Here is a 21,135-nt window from a genome sequence, read left to right on the forward strand (position 1 = left end):
TTGCTCAGTTATCTTCACGAGCATTAAACTATACTCCATCTGAGAGAATTAGACATTCTGAATATCATTTTCATGTGTTATAACACAGAACGATTCACACAAAAAGACAAAGTGAGTGAAATGTAAACTAATCATTTTAAAGCCAAGAAGAAATTCGAGATAATTATTTGAAGTATTAATGGTGTGTACAGGAATGTTCTTGCTGTTGAAGAGTGGTAAAGTTCTCTTGTCCTGAATGACTGTGATGAGGTTTTGCGTTGTCATGGTGTTGCGAGTAGCAGTTGAATTGTCTGAAGAGTTGGAAGTTGTTGTTGTTGTTGTCGTTCACTAGACTGTCTGTCCGAGCAGTCCCGTCTCCCCAAGGAAGGCCACAGCCGAAACTGGGTTTTCCCACAAATCCTTTATAGAGTGTATGTTGTGTTGTTTGCGTGCATGATTGTGTATAATGCAGTCTTCCATTATGTGTTGTATGGTATGGGGTGAAGTGTTACATCCTGGGCAGCTGTTCACAACACGGTCGTCCAGCCTCTTCTGGTAGCTTAGAAGTGCTGGGTGGTGACCGCATCGCAGTCTGGCCAAGTGGACTCTGTCCTTTCGTGGGAGAGAGGATTCAGAAGGGTGGATATCAGGGGGTCTGGCATGCAGCAGTGTGTTGTCTTTCAGTGTGTTAATGGAGCGGTGAGTGATATGACTATGAATATGTTTCCGGAGGCTGGTATTTGGTGGTTGTGGAGGAAGAGAAGAGAGTATCTGTGTGTAATAAAGGTCTTTGGGTGTAGTTTTAATGTTTCTTGGTGTGTGTGGATGTTCTGCTATGTAGTGTAGCGGGTGTGATGTGTTTGTGGTGGCTGCAGCAAGTGTTTGTGTGCCTCTCATGTCGAGGTGGTCCTTGACTTTGAGGACTTTTGTTTCATGGTGTAAATGGTCTGTAGGTGATGTATTTGTGCAGCCTGTAATTGTTTTTAGGGCTTTGTTTTGTATGATTTGAAGGGTGTTGTGGTGTGTCTCACTGAGATTAGGAGCCCATGCAGGACTCGCATAATTCATCACTGAGCGTATGCATTGTTTGTATATTGTTATATTAGTTTCTTTGTTTTGTCCAAATGTTGTTCCAGTGATTGACTTAAGTGCGTTAAGTCTAGGTGTGCATTTGTTTTTTATGTTTGTGAGGTGTTGTTTGAAAGACATGGATGTATCGTATGTTACACCAAGAATTTTCGGTGTGTTTGTGTGTGGTATTAGAGTGTTGTTGATGTAGAGATGAGGTATGTATTTGTGTTCTTTTGTCCAGTTGGTGAGAAGTGTTGCTGTAGATTTGGTTGGAGCTATTTTGAGTCTGTTTGTGATGAACCATGTGTTGAGTGTGTCAAGGTAAGGCTGGATTATTTCTGCAGCTTTGTCTGTGTTACGATGTGTGCATGTGATTGTTATGTCGTCTGCGTAGGAAGAGATTTGTATTTCTGAGGTGTCTGGCGTGGGTAAGTCATGCATGTATAGATTAAATAATGTGGGGGATAGAACTGAGCCCTGTGGTACTCCATTCTTAATGTTTCTGATGTGCGATGATTGGCCATTATATGACACATGAGCATTCCTGCCTGCCAGATAATTGGCCAGCCATCTTTTGGTGTTATTGTGCATGTCTGTGTTATATATTTTATTTGTTAGGTTGTGGCGGGGGATAGCATCAAAAGCTTTACTAATGTCCAATGTTATAAGAAGTGTTCTGTGGTGGGGCCTATCTGAATTGATGCCATCTAAAATTCTTTGTGTGAGGTTTGTCAGAAGAGTGTTTGTGGAGTGTAGTGGCCTAAAACCGTGTTGTGAGTCAGCAAGGGGAATATATGGTGTGACAAGTTTAAGTATTAGGCGTTCAATGACTTTAGAGGGGGTGCAGAGAAGTGTGATTGGGCGGTGCGATGTTGGGATTGTTGGGTCTTTGTTCGGTTTTGTATATCATAGTTGGAAGTAGAAGGGGGAGATGGTTGGTGGAGACGTAGCTTGGCTTCGTGTATTGGGTCGGTATGTCGAGTCAGAGAGGGCTTTGGACATGTTCATGTATTGTAAAAAAATATGTGTGGAGACTGTGTTGCTCCTTGGTGGCACTGAGAATGGAAAAATATCTACTTACCCAGTGTGATGTTGAAGTACGGCAGTGAGTGACGGGGCTGCAGTGGGTGCAAGAACAGATGGAAGGATGCACTGTTGGAAACAGGGGAATCAATTAGTAAGTGGTTGTGGGAAAGAGTTAAAATATATGCAATCAAGATGTGACTGGATTATACAAGAATGAGATAAAGGTGATGAGATTCTTGCACAGCTTAGAAACGGTGAGTGGTGGAGTGTTGGCTCGGAGATGTTGCGATGATCTCTGGCTTATAGAGATGGTTGGGTGGAGCGTGATGTAATCTTGGAGGAAGGGGAAGAAATGTCTGACTCATGCAGTGGTGGAGAAGGGTAGTCCAAAATATCTGTGTTGTCATGGTGGAGGCGATGGGCGTCGCGTGTGGGGGAGAATTGCCTCTGATGGAGATTCCCTTGTAGGTGTTGGGGAATGCGTCTATGTTGATGTGGTGGAGCAGCGGGTGTTGTGGTGGCGGAGAAATGCCTCTGGTAGAGATTTCCTTGTGGATGTTGGAGAATGCATCTCTATGTTGACATGGTGGAGTGGGCATCATGCTCTGGTGGAGATTTCCTGTAATGTTGGAGAATGCATCTATGTTGACATGGTGGAGCAGTGGGCATGGTGGGTATTGGAGAAAACAGCTAAGAGGGATCAGTGTAGAGGTAGGGCTTTGTATCATAGTTGCTTGAGGCAGGTGAAACAGCAAAGATTGTTGGTGCTTTTGGCTCATAAGTGGAAGCTGGAAGATGCTTTGATAGTTGCTTTGAGGTGGGCAAAACAACGAAGAGTGTGGGTGCTTTTGGCTCGTAAGTGGAATGCTGGAAGATGTACAGAAGGAATTAGTGTTGCATTGCTGCTTCAATGTCCACAGCTGAAGAGTTAAAGTGTCGCTTCGCAATTCCACATGTATCACCAAAAATGTAGGTGTAAGTGTCGTAGTCTTTGTAGTCATAGTCTCCATAGTTGTAGTCCTTCAGCTGCCCATCAGAATGTAGGTGTAGTGTTGTCGCCCCACCAATGGCCACCAGAAATGTAGGTTGTGTTACTCTATATTTGGAATTGGTGGTGAAGTAAGGATCTAACTACAAAATATATGGCAAGCCCTCAGGAAAGCTTGGAGGGTTGCCAGAAACATGTTACACATAATATTTACAAGCGTTGCCATATAAGAAACATGTGGAAGTTGGGTCACCTTGGTTGAGGCATTGGCTGATACGGTGCAGGTGTTGACCAAAGACACAGCTGGGGCTATTGTTCAAGGTAAAGGCTCTTGATCTGAGATGCTGAGAATCTTTTGTTATCAAAGGACGTCATCAAGAAAGGTTGGTTAGCTTGGTCACAGAACAATGGGAGTCCTTTGGGAGATGGTAGTCTTGTCGTTGAAACCACATCTTGTAGCATATGATGCATGTGAATGTGTGCACACTAGTATCGAAGTGTTGCATACATTGAATACATAGATGTTAACACATCTAACGGCGATTCAACCCTGCTCACAGATAGTCTTCTTTTAGTTCACCATATTTTTTTCTGCCTTCACCATCCTCCATTTTAAATTATTTTTCACTCACTGGATTTACTCCAATAAATCATTTTTAGTCATTCATTAAGTGAAGCTCTCCCTTACCCATACGATACCAGACTAGGTGTTTCCTCCAACTAAGCAAAAAATTGCTGTACACCAGAGCTCGTTCTAGACGTCCATTCCAGACAGTGGTTTGTCGGTGTGTGTGATTGTGTGTGTATGTGTATATTTATCTAATTGTATTTACCTAATTACAGTATACAGGAAAGGAGCAACACTTGTTAGGTTTCATCTCCTACTTTCCAATTTATCATACCTAGCATGTACCACAAGCCCTTACCCTCATATAATAGGCATGGTCAAGTCAGAGCCCATGCCTACACAAAAAAGAATAATATTTATACCTAATGATAATGATTTAAATTTTTCTTACAGTAAACAAGGACTTACCTCAGTCATGGCTTCATCATATGAGATGGCTCATTCAGAAGGATCAGCTAGGGCAAGATGTTTTCCTCATTGGTCCACCGGGTCCTTTGCGTCGAGATCTTGCCCTAGCGTATTTACAACTGACACAGAGAGAGGCCGAGGTCATCACTTTGACTCGTGACACTACAGACACAGATCTTAAACAAAGACGAGAAATTCGTGGTGGGACATCCTATTATCATGACCAAGTAAGTGTAATTTTTAAATGATCATTTTGTGTAGGAAGATTGATATGAATTGGGATGATACAGAAAAGAACTAATGGTGGGAAAAAATACTTGCACATTTTCATCTCTTGATCTCTGCTGCTTAGCAATAGGGATTCTCTTAAGGCCAGACATTTTCCATTCATTGGGTTATGGGCACTGTGGATCCTTTGCGTTGGTCAAGGGTAGCCACCATGAGTGACTCTACCTACCTTGACCACCCATCCACACCCTCCAGGAACTTCGGGTCAGTTGAACGTGGCCACCAGGAAATCGGCTTCGCTATTCATGTCAGTCGAGGGTAGCCGCCATGAGTGACTCTAACCACCTTGACCCCCCCACACTATCACGTTGGTCAAAAGTAGCCACTGTGAGTGAACTCAACACCCAACCCACCTCAACTATTTGCACCCATTCCCTCCACTGTTGTTTTTGGCTACCCCCCTTGTAAGGGGGAAAAAGCCTTGGTATATGTATGTATGTATGCCCTCCACTGTGCCCCATGGCTGGAGGCTGGACTTGCTTCGTCAACCCCCTACAACCACTCCATCTGCTCACTGCCACCCTCCACCTGAGACATAAGCAGACTGGAGTAACTACAAGTCAGCAAATCTGACACCCAACTACCACTAACACCTTGAAAGGTCCGTCAGTCACCATCTGACAGTGAACCTAGGGCTACAATGTAGACGATAAATATCCTATTTCCCAAATTCTCAAAATGTAAACATATTCAATATAAATAGAAAGATACAAACCAATATGTGCAATTGTGCATACAAATATAAGAGAAATAATTCATTAAACAGATTCCACATACTAAGATATAAAGTAATTCGCAGCCAATTCTTCATATCAAAAGCATTCAACGTAATCGAGGAGTCTTGATGGTGTATTGGTCTAAGTCAATACGGCACTGGTCACATGCTTGCCGTGTTGGTTTGAATCCTCAGGCGTACTATGTTTCAATTTCTGCATGTGCCTCCATGGTTCTCCTGATGTTAATGGCTTAGAATTAAAGTGCTTTGTGGTTGATAAAAAAAAAATAAAAATAAAAGTATATATATATATATATATATATATATATATATATATATATATATATATATATATATATATATATATATATATATATATATATATATATATATATATATATATATATGAAATAACAATGACTTGGTTGCTGCTCCCAAGCTTTGATCAACTCAAACACAAATTGACCTGAAAATATGTTACAGAATGTAACTTATAATAACAGAATACAGTATAAGTAAAGTTGGAAAATGCTACAGTTTATACAATATTTCTTACATATCATTTACTCAACATACAGAACTCATCATATCAGTAGATACAGTATATAAGACATAGTATATAATACCTACAGAATGATTGAATAAGTAGGGGAAAGGAATAACTTAGTCATGACTGTTACTCCGATTGGTCCCAAACAGATTATGGTGACGTAGCCAGACAGTTTCATCAATTGTTTACAGAGTATGACATACAGCCAAACAAATGGCTCAGAGTATGAAAAAGTCTAATGACAAAATATAACACTCTCCTCCCCTAAAAAAGAAAACAAAGTACTCCATAGGTTATCAATCCCATTCATATCTGTCCAGAGCCTTCGACATATGGGTTGACCTCTGTACTAGAGGTGTTGATGCACTTGCCTCTATGTCAGTCTCTTGGTGAGGTTCAGTGTTCTCTGGAACTTCAAGGAGTGTTGTTGTAGTTACAGCCTCTGGTGACAATGTCATGAACAGAAACTGATGTCTAATATTAACATAAGTTGGATTAACATCCAGTAGTTTGACTTGATCAACTAGAGTTTTATTTTTGTTTGTTCTAACGAAACTTCTCAGTAATACTGGACCTGGTGTCATGAGCCATGAGGGTAGAGAGCAACGTGGAAAACCAAAGAAACGTTCGTGTCAAGTGTCAAATGTAGATGTAGACAGATGGCTAACAATATACACACACACACACACACACACACATATATATATATATATATATATATATATATATATATATAGAGAGATATATATATATATACACATATATATAAATATATACATATATATATATGCTGTGGATGTGCTGTGGATGTGCTGTGTCTTGCGACACTGCTTCTGACCCAGGGCGGTGGGCAAGGTGCAGGGATGACCCGTCATCCAGGAGGTGCTCAGATGAGAGGGAGGGTGGGAAGGGTGTGGAGTGTATTTAGGGATGAAATGGGTGGGAGTGTTTTTATGCCTTTCCCTTTTTGGCTACCTCCCTTGGAAGGGGGAAAAAGCCTTGGTATATGTATGTATGTGTGTATATATATATATATAATATATATATATATATATATATATATATATATATATATACATATATATATATATATATATATATTGGCCAATGAGGTTATTTAATGTATGCCATAGAAATGTCATCCAACTGCTATTTGAGCATATTAAGAATCCTGATAGAGGTTTTTGTTTATTATCCAGAAAATTTCTAGTGCCTATCTACATTTTTTGCATCAATGTATTTCTTCATTCACTGCTGAACCATTCTCATTGCAGTTTCAGTATTACCACTATACCTGGTACTTTCCATTCCTACCTTGTATGTCAAAATCAGAGCATCAGTTTTATCTTTTATGAGTTCTAATTTTGAAACATAGTGTCAGCAGAAATGTGTGATCAGGCAAAAGTGATTTGCACTGGCATCACTTTTGTCTGAGGATGTATGTGTGTGTAGCATATGTTATTTTTTTCTTATATATCTTTCAGACCATTGTAATCATATGACATGGTGATATATTGTAGTCTTGTCACAGATGCCAGGTAATTTTATCTAGCTGGAGCTTCATCAGCAGAATAAAATGGTTAATTTGCATAATTTTTTTCCACAGAGTGCTGTACGAGCAGCAGTGGAAGGCCGAGTACTGATTCTTGAGGGAGTTGAAAAGGCAGAAAGGAATGTATTACCAGTACTGAATAATCTTCTTGAGAACCGTGAAATGCAGCTGGAAGATGGTAGACTTCTCATTCCAGCTCAAAGATATGATAGATTATTACAGGTGTGTGGCCTTTATATTTACCTAGTTGTATTTACCTAGTTCTATTACATGGGAAGGGGAACCATGCTCATGACCCGTCTTTATATCTCGCAACATCTAGTTTGTTCTTAAATTCATGTATGGTGTTGGCACACATTATTGTTTCATCCAATTTGTTCCACACATTTACCAGTCTGTATGGAAAGCTATTTTTTTTTTCAAATCTCTTCTTTAAGTGAGTATTTGATTATCTTGTATATTTTGTCCATCAACTCATCAATGCATTCTTTTAATATCCAGTTTGCAATTCCATCCAGACCGTGTGATTTTCTGACATCAAGGTTTTTTTGTTTGGTCTGATTTCCTTCTGTGTCACAGCTATTTCTTTCATTAGGAGTATCTTTCTCTCTGTATTTCCTCACAGTTTTGTGAACTTTCAGTCATGAACACTTATTTGAAATGTTTGTTCATAATTTCAGCCATTTCTACATCTTCTTTATATTCGTAATTCCCTTGGCGCAGTCTTACTATTTCTTGTTTATCTGTTGCCAGTTACCTGGGATCCATGGGTCTGATGCAAGAAAAACCTGGTGCAATGGTTTGATTGACCTCTCCTTGTCCATTATCACAAGAGTTCAGTGTTTCAGTGTCCTGTGTAGGTTCATGTCTTCAGCCAGTCTGGTAGTATGGCTCATTTTTTCCAGTGTCTCATGCAATACCACACCACTCCTCGACCGTGAATGCTCTCCAATGCACTTCTCAACACCTTTCAGAGTTTCATATTTAAAAGTATCCCACAGTTCTTCAGGGTTCTCAAATATGCTAAGCACTTTGAATTGATTAGAGATTGATACTATGTATTCCTTGGCATATTCATCATCCTTGAGGTTCTTCAGATGAAAGCCTAGTGGATCTTGGGATTTTTCTGTTCTTGATATGCATTCTTGAGTGTCGCAACCACAAATCTGTGATTCTTCCCAAAGAACTCGGTACTCTGGTAATTCCTGCAGTTCTGTATGAATCACTTAGTGCTAACAAATATATGATTGATCTCCTTTGCCATTCTTCCAGCATTGTTATACCAAGTCCATTAGTGTCTGTGGAACCAAGGAACAGTAATCATGAATTTTCTGGCCTTTGCAAAATTCAGGAGAGAAGTGTTAGTTTTCTTTGTTTTAGAGCCACAAAATCCAATATATGCAGGTACTTCATAGCAAACTGTCAGTGTCAATAACCACATTGAAGTCACTCAAAACAAGTGTATCTTGTGGAAAGCATTAGTCAATTGCTGAGTCAAGCTTGGCACAACCTCTCTTTGTCTCAGAAGGAGCATAAACTGCAACAAGAGAGATTATACCCAAGATGTGTTTCAACACAAACCAGCATCATATGTTTATCAGCCAGAGTAACCTTTATGATGGCATGCTGTTATTGGCTAAATGTGCCTACAGCTACCCTTGCAAGGTGATCTTCATCACTGTGGCCTGATTAGTAAGTAGGTCACTGCTGATCTCACCACTGCTAAGTCTCCTGAGCTCCACCAATAAAAAGGGTAATCAATTGTCCTTAGAATGGGAAAGTATGTTCCAGGTGCCTGCACAGAGAGCCCACTTAGGTTTACCAAAGGCCTGGCTGTAGATGTGCCTCATTTATAACATTCAAGCAGCCTACAGAGTGGACTTGGTAAATTTGATGGATAGGTTGTAGACCCCCTTCTCTCTTCCACAATGGACTGTTAAAATCTATGTTTTACCAAACTTCCTGTTGAATCATTCCAACTAGGAAATCACTCCTAAGTTAAGTAAAAATTGCTCTGATATGCTCATGTTTAGGTCACAACAATGCAATAAAGCAGTGCCAACATAAAATTAGCCTACCAACAGATGTCAGTTACCCCAGCTGCAACTCCCACATAGAAAATACAGAAAATCTTAGACTATAATGTCCTACACTCATTCTTACCAAACAGCAATAATCTCTTACTAATTGACTTATGTACTGAATTTTTGTCTGTGGCCAGTTTCCTGGTGACCACAAATTTCTTGCAAGAGAAAGCTGGGGCAACCAGTTGATTGAAAACCTAATTATTGTTGACAGGAACATAGCCAAGAAGAGTTGGATTTGTGGCAAATGGTGCGTGTCAGTGAAGACTTCAGAGTCATTGCACTCGGCCTTCCTTCTCCTCCTTATCAGGGACATCCTCTTGATCCTCCTCTAAGGTCACGTTTTCAAGCTAGAGAGATTTCACATCTTCCATTCAAGGTAAGTTTAAAGATTATGTATATTTCTTTCTTAATGTATTGTCAAGGATAATGTAGATATAAATGAAAATAGTTTGGGATGTTTTTACCTAATTATAGTATACAGAAAAAGAGCAACATTAAGAAATGTAGTATAATGGAATTTGGAAAAAGTAAAAAAAGAATATCAGGACAATATAAAATTGGTACAAAGGAAGTAAAGAAAGTTGGTTACAAAAAAGGACCTAGGAGTAATCATCACCAAAGCCATGTCCCTAGATGAAACCTACAATTTGTTAAGATCAATAAAGGTGGCTTTTCATTATTTGGATGAGGAAATGGTAAAGAAATTACTAGTCACACTGATAAGACCAAGATTGGAGTATGCAGTGACTCTATGGACACTCAGAACAAAAATAGAAAGAATCCAAAGAGCAATGACAAAGATGGCTCCAACACTTTTAAAACTGATATGTGAGCAAAGATTGTCTTAAATGGAACTACCAGCCCTGGAACAAAAGAGAGAAAGAGGCAGTCTGTTGGCCATTTACAGAATTATGAAAGGCATGGGAGTCTTTGATAGAGAAGACTTATTAAATTGGGATAGAAGAAAAACAAGGCAACATAAAAAAAAAAACTCAAAAAGGACAGTTATAGAAAAGATCTGAAAAAAACCAGCTTTCCACACAGTGGTGGATGTCTGGAACAAATTGGATGAAACAGAAGTGTGTGCAAACACCATACATGAATTTAAGAACAAACTAGATGTTGTGAAATACAAAGATGAGTCATCACGAGCACAGCTCCCCTTCCTGTATGATACAACTAGGTAGGTAAATACTCATTGTGTCCTGTCTCCTCTCCAATTTATCAAACTAGGTAGGTAAATACTCATTGTGTCCCATCTCCTTCTCTCCAATTTATCATACCTAGCGTTAAATTTATGTACAGATCCAACTTAGTCTATATCCTTGATTTCTAGTCGTCGTATTTAGATTTGAATTAATTTATTGCTCCAGCTTGTATTAAATCACCTTTTAAGCTATTCCAATTATTTATTCATCTACCATATTTATTTGTGAATAGGACACAATTTTTTACTCTTTTTCATGTGTTTTAAGTGAGGTAGATCCTATATATGAGCACATAGTTTTAGGCTATTTTCCTGAATGAAAAAAAAAAAGTACAGTGGAACCTTGCTTAACGAGCATAATTCGTTCCTGAATCTTACTCATAATGCGAAACACTTGTTAAGCGAAACAGAATTTCCCATAGAAGTCAATGTAAAATACAATAATGTGCCCCATGCTTAAGAAAAATTATCCAAAAATAATTTGCTGTAATATCTAAAATAATTTTGTAATTTATTGAATTATGAACACAAAATAAAAGCATTTTGAAGAATATATGAACCTGGGAAAGAAAAATGAGTAAAATTAAATAAATATAAATAATGTTGCATACATACATACATATACCAAAGGCTTTTTCCCCCTTACGTGGGGGGTAGCCAAAAAGAAAAAGGCATAGAAACTACTCCCACCCAATCCACTCCCTACATACTCCACCCCCCCTCCCATCCCGGCACCTCCTGGATGAAAGGGCACCCCCGCATCCCGTCCACTGCCCTGGGTCAGGGTGGTGGACGGGATGCAGGGGTGGCCCGTCATCCTTTATTGCAATGGAAGGTTGTTGCTCTGCTGAGGCTGTTACCGCCTCCTTCCCTAATGAAATCTCCTCCACAACTTTTTGCTGTGAAACAAAATGCAACTCCGTAAGCTCTTCAATGGTTAGCTCCTGTCTATGCTCTTTCACAAGCACGTTGATGTTGTTGTTATCCACTTCCAGCCCCATGGTCTTGGTCAAAGACACAATCTTGACAACTTCAGGGTACACAAATACTGACTCAAACCCCTCAAAGTCACGTTTGACAACCTGTCTGGCCAAAGCTTCTTCCAAACCAAAACAAGGGTTCTCTTGGTAACCCCCTCCCATATCTTGTCGATCATCTTGTGGCAGGCAACGATTTGGAAGTGGTCTTTCCAAAAACTCTCTGAGAATGAAATTAGTCCCCTCAGTCACCTCAAAATAATGCTCGAAGACCACTTTAGTGTAGATCTTCCTAAAGTTTGAGATGACCTGCTGGTCCATGGGCTGGAATAAAGGAGTGGTGTTGGAAGGCAGGAACTGGATCTTGATGAACTGAAATTCATCAAGGAGGTCATCTTCTAGATCTGGAGGATTGGCAGGATTGTTGTCCATAACAATCAAGGTGTGAAGTGGCAGATTCATCTCAAGCAAATGTTTTTTTACAGAAGGACCCAACACCTCATTGATCCAATCATTAACCCCTTCCATATGGTGCCGCATACGTAGGTGGCATGAGGAGCAAGTGGATATGCGAGGCTGCCATATCGGCGTCTTGATTATATTTATTGTAGTTGCCCCTGCGTAATGACATACTCTCTAAACTATCTTCATCACATTTTCTATGGTTATCAAAATTCACGGGTGAAAGAGAGAACGATCGATATAAGCGGTGACTATATTTTATGATGTGAGTATTATTACGACACATCGTGCGTCTGGCAGATAATGCTGCCTGCGAGATTTTGGCCCGGAGTGAAGAGGTTAAAAAAGTCACATGTCACCCAAGCCTTGTTGTTGGACCACATCACACTTAGCCTATTCTTCTGGACTTAACATTTCTTGAAGGCTCATGCCTTTCTGAATGGTAAATGAGCAGTGGTTTCACTTTCAAATTGCTGCTTGGATTGGCACAAAACAGCAATGTGAGACAGTCTTTCATTGGCTTGTGGGTGGGCAGTGCTTTCTCCTCTGCTGTTATATAGGTTTGCTTTGGTGCCTTCTTCCAGAAAAGACCCGTCTCATCCCAAAAACCTACTGCGGCAGGTAACCCTCAGAATCCACAAGCTTCCTAAAGTCATCGATGAAGTTTTCTGCTGCCTTAGGGTCAGAGCTTGCTGTTTCGCCATGCCTCACAATGCCGTGGATGACAGTTCTTCTTTTAAACTTCTCGAACCACCAACAGCTTGCCTTGAATGCTTTCTCTTTGTTGCTACTTCTGGCATTTTCTTAATGAGGTTGGCGAAAATTACTTTCGCCTCTCACAACTGATGGTCTCATTAATAGTGTCCACTTGTGTTTGCTTCTCGTTGATCTATATGAGAAACAACTTTTCAACATTGTCAAGAATACATGACCATTGCATAGATATTCTTATCACTCTCTTTGAACCATGTATCTCCTTAATCTTGTCCTTGTTCTTAAGGATAATTCAAATTGTTGATGTAGTCTGATTGTATGTACGTGTTAGGTCAGCCACACTTACACCTCATTCTCGCCTCTCAATTATTTCACATTTCACTTCTACGGTGATTTGTCTTCTCTTATCCCTGTCTTCTTGCATTTTTTTCTTTGGGGACATTCTTGCAAGGGTAAATTTTGCACAAAAAACAATCACAAATAATGCATTTGAACACAAGTTTGGAAAATGTATGATCATAAGCAACACTAAGATGCTGGCAGAATGAATGCTAAACACAGACTGATAGCTGAGCTTCCCAATAACATGAACAGAACATTCACCCTCTATACGTGTGATACGTGTCCAACTCCCATCACTGGGTTCATACTAAATGTGTATAACAAAGTGATTTATGACACATTATTTCATCACTAATCAATCACCACCTTAATATTTGTTTTGTTTCCAATTGCATTTCATGACCCACTTAGTTATTTTACACTGCAGTTATTACAATATTACCATTGCATCCAGAGAAAATTTGATTACAAAAACATGTTTTCTACTGTTTTGGAGAATTCCAAGACACTTTTCTTCTATGATATTTTTGTCGAAAATGTTGTGTTTTCAAGTTATGTACCCCCCTTACAGTTATGGCAGTAAAATATTCAAAATTTTGAAATAGAAATGGGGTTCATTGTGGATGATTCTACGACTAATTCTATGAAATTTCTGTTAGAAATGCCTTATATTCGCTGTATGCCACCCCTTCTCCCTTCACAATTTTGGGAGTGAGAGCCTGGGAGCTAGGAATCGGGGGTTTCGGATGAGGAAGTGAAAGATGAGTGGGTAATTCTAATCTAATCAGCTAAACATCTAGCCTTATAACCTAGCATTATAGCCACCGCAGGATAAATGTTGATTGGCAGAGAGAGTCCTGTAACACTCATGGTTACATATGATTGGCTAGAAAGAAAATAGGCATAACTCGAAAACGCACCATTTACTACGGAAATGCCATAGAAGAAAAGTGTGTTAGAATAGTCCAAAATAATAGATAATCATGGTTTTATAATTGAATTTGCTGCGGGTGTAACACTGGATATTTTTATGCATTCATCGGCTGAGTTACTTGAAAACTACAAGTTTTACTGAAAAAAAAAATCAATACTCCAAGATCGAAGTAAAAAATCTAAGATCTAGTAGAAAATTTCAAGCAGTGGCAACACTGGTCGAAAAGCAGACATGAACGAGCTAGCCAAGAGTCACAAGGGAATGCTCCTCATGACTAGCTAGGTAGAAAGGAGCCTTCACATAGGGCATACAAATCACAAAACATTGCTCATTAGGTTAAATGTTGCTGGTTAAGTGAGTAAAAAATTATTTAAAAATTTTGCTCATCATATGAATCACTCATTATGTGAGGTACTTGTTGAGCGAGGTTTGACTGTACCTTGAAAGTAGAACAGTTTTTTTGATGACTTTTTCTTACTTAGGAGTATAAATTATGACCAATATTAGGGAAAAGGTAGCTAGAAGTATCATAATTTGTACATACATATACCAAAGGCTTTTTTCCCCCTTACACAGAAGGTAGCCAAAAGAAAAAGGCATAGAAACCACTCCCACCCATTCCATCCCCATAATTTGTAATAAACTTATTGTTTGGATCAATAAATTTTGTAATTGTATTTCATACCAATTGTAAAATGAGAAAATAAAATTGAATTGTGTCCTTTTCCCATGTCTGTGTTATTGCTCATCAAGTCGAACAGAGATCTAAGTGGCATCCTAATTGGTCCATTGCTGTGGGAACGGAAATGAAGAATATGCTCCTCAAATGATGCCAGTAATTAAACAGTAACTCACTTTATGGTTTCACAAACTGTCAGTCCAACCCACCCCACTTAAGCAATCCTTGGTGATCAGTAGGTCTGTTGATGTTATACACAAAGGCTACAGGTACATCATAGACAAGCTGCTCTTTGAGCTGATTGCTTATTGGCCAAATGTATCTTAGTGAGCAATGAAAATAGCCTACCCATACATGTTTGCCTCTGCCAAGTGCTATAGCTCATATATGGTCAAATATTATATGAAGACAACAAAGGTCAAATTCTTGTATAAAAAAATGTTTGAATGTGGGTTTGCTAATCTTGCTAAATTGATAAATTCGCTAAATACTTTAAATGGTATGAAAATGATAATGTTGAATTGGAATATAATACCAATGCTCATGATATTCCCATATTATATAGATATCCCAGCAAGATATGTACATATTATATAGTAGTAATAATTATAATTTTGAGTTACCAGGAACATTCATTTAAGTTTGCAAATGAATATGTCACTGTTATACTTGAAATGATAGGTAATTAAGGTAGGTGTGTTAGTCAGTTATAATAACAACACAAAATGTTGATTTTTTTTTTTTTTCCATCAAATGTTACCATTTTTTCTCATGGGCCCTATACACAACATTTAGGATTTTTATAGCAGTTTTGGGTCACAAAATAGTGTGCAACCTATACACACTATCATTCAATACATAGGCAAAAACAGAGAATGGAAAATTGTATTTCTTCATAGCCTTTAGACAGGTAGTCACCCTTAATTTGTTCTCATAGCCTCTTAACTCTTAGCATATGAGGATGCCAACATCAGCATCCTGAGGTGCGAGTGGGTATACGAGGATGCTGATTTGGGCATCCTGATTATATTTACAAGTAGTTTATAGTCGTAGCTGAATGATTGCTTATCCTGTGTTGGTTCTCCCTGGAGATTCTGCATATTGTTATTGAAGTTCTACTGCTACACCCACCATTCCTGTACCCACCAATAATGTAAATCAGCTAGATCATACCCCACTCTCATTTTGTGTTGGGTTATCATACATCAGGCAGCTGGTGATACCATATAAGTAATGGACTTTTGTGTATTACTTGTTTTTTCACTTTTTTTTTTATGTAGAGAGAAATAATTGATCATATATACAGGCTACATCATGCCCCACCTTCATTTTGTACATACCAAGGCTTTTTCCCCCTTACAAGGGAGGTAGCTAAAAAGGGAAAGGCATAAATTTATTTTCACCCATTCCATCCCTGAATACACTCCACACCCCTCCACCCTCCCTCTTATCTGAGCACCTCCTGGATGACGGGTCATCCCTGCACCTTGTCCACTGCCCTGGGTCAGAAGCAGTGTCGCAAGACACAGCACATCCACAGCAAGGCCGCTTCATTAAATCGGTGACTCCCACTCTCCGTCCCCCCATTGCATAAAAGGAGAGCGGGAAGAAATCCCTTCGGGCTGCGTCAATTTTTGCTCACACATACTACCTCACCCAACACCCCCACGCCCATTCCACCTCATGCAATCACAACATCATCCATATACAACCATTCTCCATTCACCCGTGTCTTCTGTCCTCTCCCGTCCTTCCTCAACAGACATTCCCCTCTTCCCCAAAGCCCCCTTCACCCCATCCATCCACCTCATCCTAGGACGTCCCCTCATGTTCAACTCCCTCCACATCTGCCTTCCATACCTTTTTTACTAGTCTTTCTTCACTCATTCTTTCCATGTGTCCAAACCATCCTAATATTCTTTCATCAACCCTATCTCCCAGCTCCTTTTCCACCCCTGTTCTCCTCCTCACCTCCTCATTTCTCACTCTATCTAGCCTAGTAACCCCCATCATACTTCTCAGACACCTCATCTCAAACACATTCAAACTCCTTCTCTCTTCTTTTCTTATGTTCTATGTTTCTGCCCCATACAGTGCTGTTGGCACAATCACTCCTTCATACAGTCTCCTCTTCGCATCCATTCCCAAATGTCTATTCCTCATTACACTCTTTAAACCACCAAGGCATTTACTCGCTTCTCTCAATCTACATTCTACCTCCACCTTCACTCCACCTTTTCCTGCCACATTTGCACCCAAGTATCTAAAACTATCCACTTCCTCCAGTCGCTCTCCCTTAATGCTCACTTCCAGTCTACTGCCACTTTCACCCCTTGTACATCTCATCACCTTACTTTTACCCACATTTATCTTTAGCTTTCTTCTATCACATACTCTCCCAAACTCTGCCACCAACTTCCTCAATCCCTCCTCCAATCCTGCCACAAGCACAGTGTCGTCCGCAAACAACAGCTGACTCACCTCCCACTTTTCTCCATTTTCTTTAACCATCTCCAATCCCTTGCCCACTACCCTTGCATTTACCTCTCGCACCACCCCATCCATGTATAAGTTGAACAGCCAGGGCGACATAACGCATCCTTGACGAAGTCCCACCTTTACCTCGAACCACTCACTCTCTCCATTTCCAATCCTGACACAAGCTGTACTACTCTCATAAAAACTCTTGACAGCTCCCAGAAGCTTTCCTCCTATCCCGTATATCTGCATAACCTCCCACAGTGCCTTTCTGTCTACCCTATCATAAGCCTTTTCCAGATCCATAAAAGCCCAAAAAACATCCTTCCCCTTTCCTATAGCTTTCTCACATATCTGTCTTACCACAAAGATCTGATCTACACAACCTCTACCTGTCCTAAATCCACACTGTTCCTCACCAATTACTCCCTCTGTTCCTCTCCTAATCCTCTCAATCAAGATCCTCCCATAAGCCTTCCCAACTACACTTAACAAGCTAATCCCTCTGAAACTACTACATTCACACTTGTCCCCTTTTCCCTTGTAAAGAGGAACTATACAGGCACTCCTCCAGTCCTCCGGCACTCTACCCTCTCTCCATCAAAAATTAAATAACCTCACCAACCAGTCCACCATCACTGTATCTCCCTTTTTCAGACATTCTGCATGGCATCCATCCAGACCAGGTGCCTTACCTGCTTTCATCATCTTAACAACTGCCTTCACCTCATCCTTCCTTATTTCTCCTCCATTCTCCTCACTCATCACCCTCATTTTGTGAACTAATTATTTTTGTATATATATAAAGAGAGAGAGAGAGAAGTTGACCATGAACAGGATCATATTTTCTGTGGTTCTCTACATTCAGGGTGAAAATGAACAAGAGAAACAAAAATATTACAACTGTAACTTTGTATATATCATGCACATGTTTTCCCCTTTTACTTGCCTAGTCTTTTCATAGCGTGCATATTGTGATACATCATTGAATCATCATGCATCAAGCAGCCTAACACTCATGTGTGAATATTCAACTCATAATGGAGAGGTTAAAGCCCTCTCGTCCTTAATCAGGAGATCTCTTGTGCACTGCAGAGGCAGTGTAATGTAGTACAGTTTTAAATTTTAAGATTCATATAGATAAACACTAAGAAATATACTGTAATGTCTGCCATTTGTTTTATGGGGCATAGAGATGAACATATGAGAGGAAGTATGTAAATGTGTTTGAGATGAAATGTCTGAGAAGTATGGTAGGGGTTACAAAGTTTGATATAAATGAGGAGGTAAGGAGGAGAGGTGGGGTGGAAAAGAAGGTGGGAGATAGGGTTGATGAAAAAGTATTGGAATGGTTTGGACACATGGAAAGAATGAGTGAAGAAAGATTAGTCAAAGAAATGTGGAAGGCAGAGATGGATAGAATGAACAAAGATGAGATAGATGGATGGGGTGAAAGGGGTGTCAAGCAATAGGGGGATGTCTGTTGAGGAAGGAAGGGAGAAGGCAGAAGTGAACACTGTAAAAGTATATGGGTAAAAAGAGATATGATTGATGAGGAAAGAGAAAAGACATTAACAAGCGAAGAAAAAAACAAAACAAGAAAAGAAAGGAGACCAAGAAAATGAAGTTCTTTTGGAGAGTGTTAGACATGAAACTGAAAAAATGGTATATATAAAAAAACAAAACAAAAAAAACGAAAGGAGCAGAGAATGAGATGGAGAGAGCAGAAAATTAAAAGTGGCTTATACTAATATAGACAGATTAATCTCAGGATTAAATGAACTAAATGATTACCTGTCAGAAGAAAAACCAGACATAATGGGAATTGTGGAGACAAAATTAAGGGGTCCACTATTACCAGTGTTGGACATGGATTATATAATCACTGGCTTAGAAATAGAGAGGAGAAACAAGGTGGAGTCATGTTCTTGGCTAAGAAAAACTTAAATGTGATGAAAGTTACAAATGGAGAGAACAGGGTGGAGATGGTCACAATAAGAGTTGAAGATAGTGACATGAAAAGTAGAAAGTTTGTGATTTATGTGCCCCCAAAAACAGGGTCATGGAGAGAGAGATTATTCTAAAATGTTAGAAGATATAAGGCTTTCATTAAATGAGATACTGAAGGATGGAGGAAACCTGGTACTTATGGGAGATTTTAACTGCAAAGAAATCTGTTGGGAAAAGATGCCAATAAAAGGTGGAGAGAATCTATGGGGAAATGTATTACTTGGAATGACTATAGAACATACAATGACACAATGGGTAAAAGAAAATACAAAATTTAGATATAATGAAGAACCATCGAGACTAGATTTATTATATATGCCAGAACCTGAAATTGTGGATAAAATTGTATACAAGACACCATTTAGGAAGATTGACCACATATTACTTGAACTAGAACTAAACGAGGAAATATATGTAGAGAGAAATGAGAAATACAGTAAAAGGAGGACTAATGTATAATAAAACGGACTTCGAGAAGCTTAGGATTTTTTTAAGCGAGTTGGGAAAAATTCGACAGTGAAGAAACACAAGTGAAAGAAAAGTGGGTGATTCTGATGGAAATATGTAATGAAGGAGTGAATAAATATGTACCAAAGCAAAAATAGTAAAAATGTATATCAAATGCTGGTTTAACAGAAGGTGCAGTGAAGCAAAAGATAGAAGAGATAAAGCTAGGAAAAGATGGAAAAAACTAGAAAGTGGGAAATATATGTCAATCAAAGGAATGAATATGTAGAAATACGCAAGGAGGAAAAAAGAAACTATGAAAAAGACATAATTGAAAAATGTAAGGATCAGCCAAAACTATTCTATAGTTATGTGAACGGTAAATTAAAAAACTAACAGGAAATAGTGAAAACTACGCCAAGGGAATATGGAATACACAGAAGATACAAAAATGGCTGAAGTCACTGGAGAAAATGTAAAACATTGGGATGAAGGGCGAGAAGAGACACCCCCCCTCCCCATGAGGGAAATGATAGTAACACTGAAAGAAATAATGGACCAATTGATGAACCTTGTTGTCAGGAATTCGCACGGCCCGGATGGAATCGCAAAACTGAGATACTAAAAGAATGTAAAGAATTAATAGACAAAATATATAACATAATAAGTTGCTCACTCAAAGAAAGAAAAATACCAGAAGACTGAAAAAATTATATCGTACCAATATATAAAGGAGGAAACAAGGAAGACCCAACAAATTACAGACCAGTTTCCCTTACAAGTACGGTAGTCAAAATTTGTGAAAAAGTTATAAGAAGTAGATGGATAAAACATATGGAGAACAATACACTAAATCCGAGACAATTCATATTTGGACAGGGAAGATTATGTGCCAGGAGTTTGATATGTTTTTACTCAAGACTACTTGATATAATACAGGAAAGGGACGGATGGGCTGATTGTGCCTTCCTAGATTTACAAAAAGCTTTTGACTATTAAGAAAGCTGGAAACCATAGGAGAGATACAAGGTAAACTACTGAAATGTATGGAGGATTTCTCGCATAGAAAAAAAATGAAAGTAGTGCTTAGAGGTAAGAGTTCTACTTAATTGGGAAGAGGTGATTAGTGACGTTCCACAAGGATCAGTATTGGCTCCAATAATGTTTGCTATTGACGTAAATCACATGGACGAGGGTGTGGAATGTTACATGAGCTTTTTTGCAGGTGACGCAAAACTGTTGAAAAAAGGAGTACTGAAACTGATTGTGATTCGCTGCAGAGATCTGAACAAGGCTTGGGAATGGAGTCAGAAGTGGGAAGTGAACTTCAACATTAAGAAATGTAGCATAATGGAATTTGAAAAAAAAAGAAAAAAATCTGGACCATACAAAATTGGTACAAAGGAAGTAGAGAAATGGAATCTGAAAAAGACCTGGGAGTAATCATCACAAAGGACATTTTACCTGATAAACAGATAAACAAAATTGCTAAGATCAATAAAGGAGGCTTTTACTTACTTGAATGAAGAAATGGTATAGAAAATACTAGTCACACTGATGAGGCCAAAATTGGAGTACACAGCGACACTATGG

At 39.1% G+C, this 21,135-nt stretch overlaps 1 protein-coding gene across 5 annotated transcripts in view; it reads left to right on the forward strand.

Annotated features, from left to right (window-relative positions):
• Positions 1-21,135, forward strand: part of c12.2 (von Willebrand factor A domain-containing protein c12.2) — a 353,857-nt gene that overhangs the window by 18,291 nt on the left and 314,431 nt on the right. For all 5 annotated transcript variants that reach the window (XM_076212829.1, XM_076212831.1, XM_076212827.1 and 2 more), the window contains 3 exons: positions 4,086-4,327; positions 7,260-7,427; positions 9,504-9,668. In XM_076212829.1, the coding sequence (XP_076068944.1) occupies positions 4,086-4,327; positions 7,260-7,427; positions 9,504-9,668 (575 nt within the window). The remainder of the gene's footprint in view (positions 1-4,085; positions 4,328-7,259; positions 7,428-9,503; positions 9,669-21,135) is intronic.

The sequence above is a fragment of the Oratosquilla oratoria genome, chromosome 30 (assembly GCF_046742065.1).
Source record: "Oratosquilla oratoria isolate Oo_2021 chromosome 30, ASM4674206v1, whole genome shotgun sequence".
NCBI classification, from domain to species: domain Eukaryota; kingdom Metazoa; phylum Arthropoda; class Malacostraca; order Stomatopoda; family Squillidae; genus Oratosquilla; species Oratosquilla oratoria.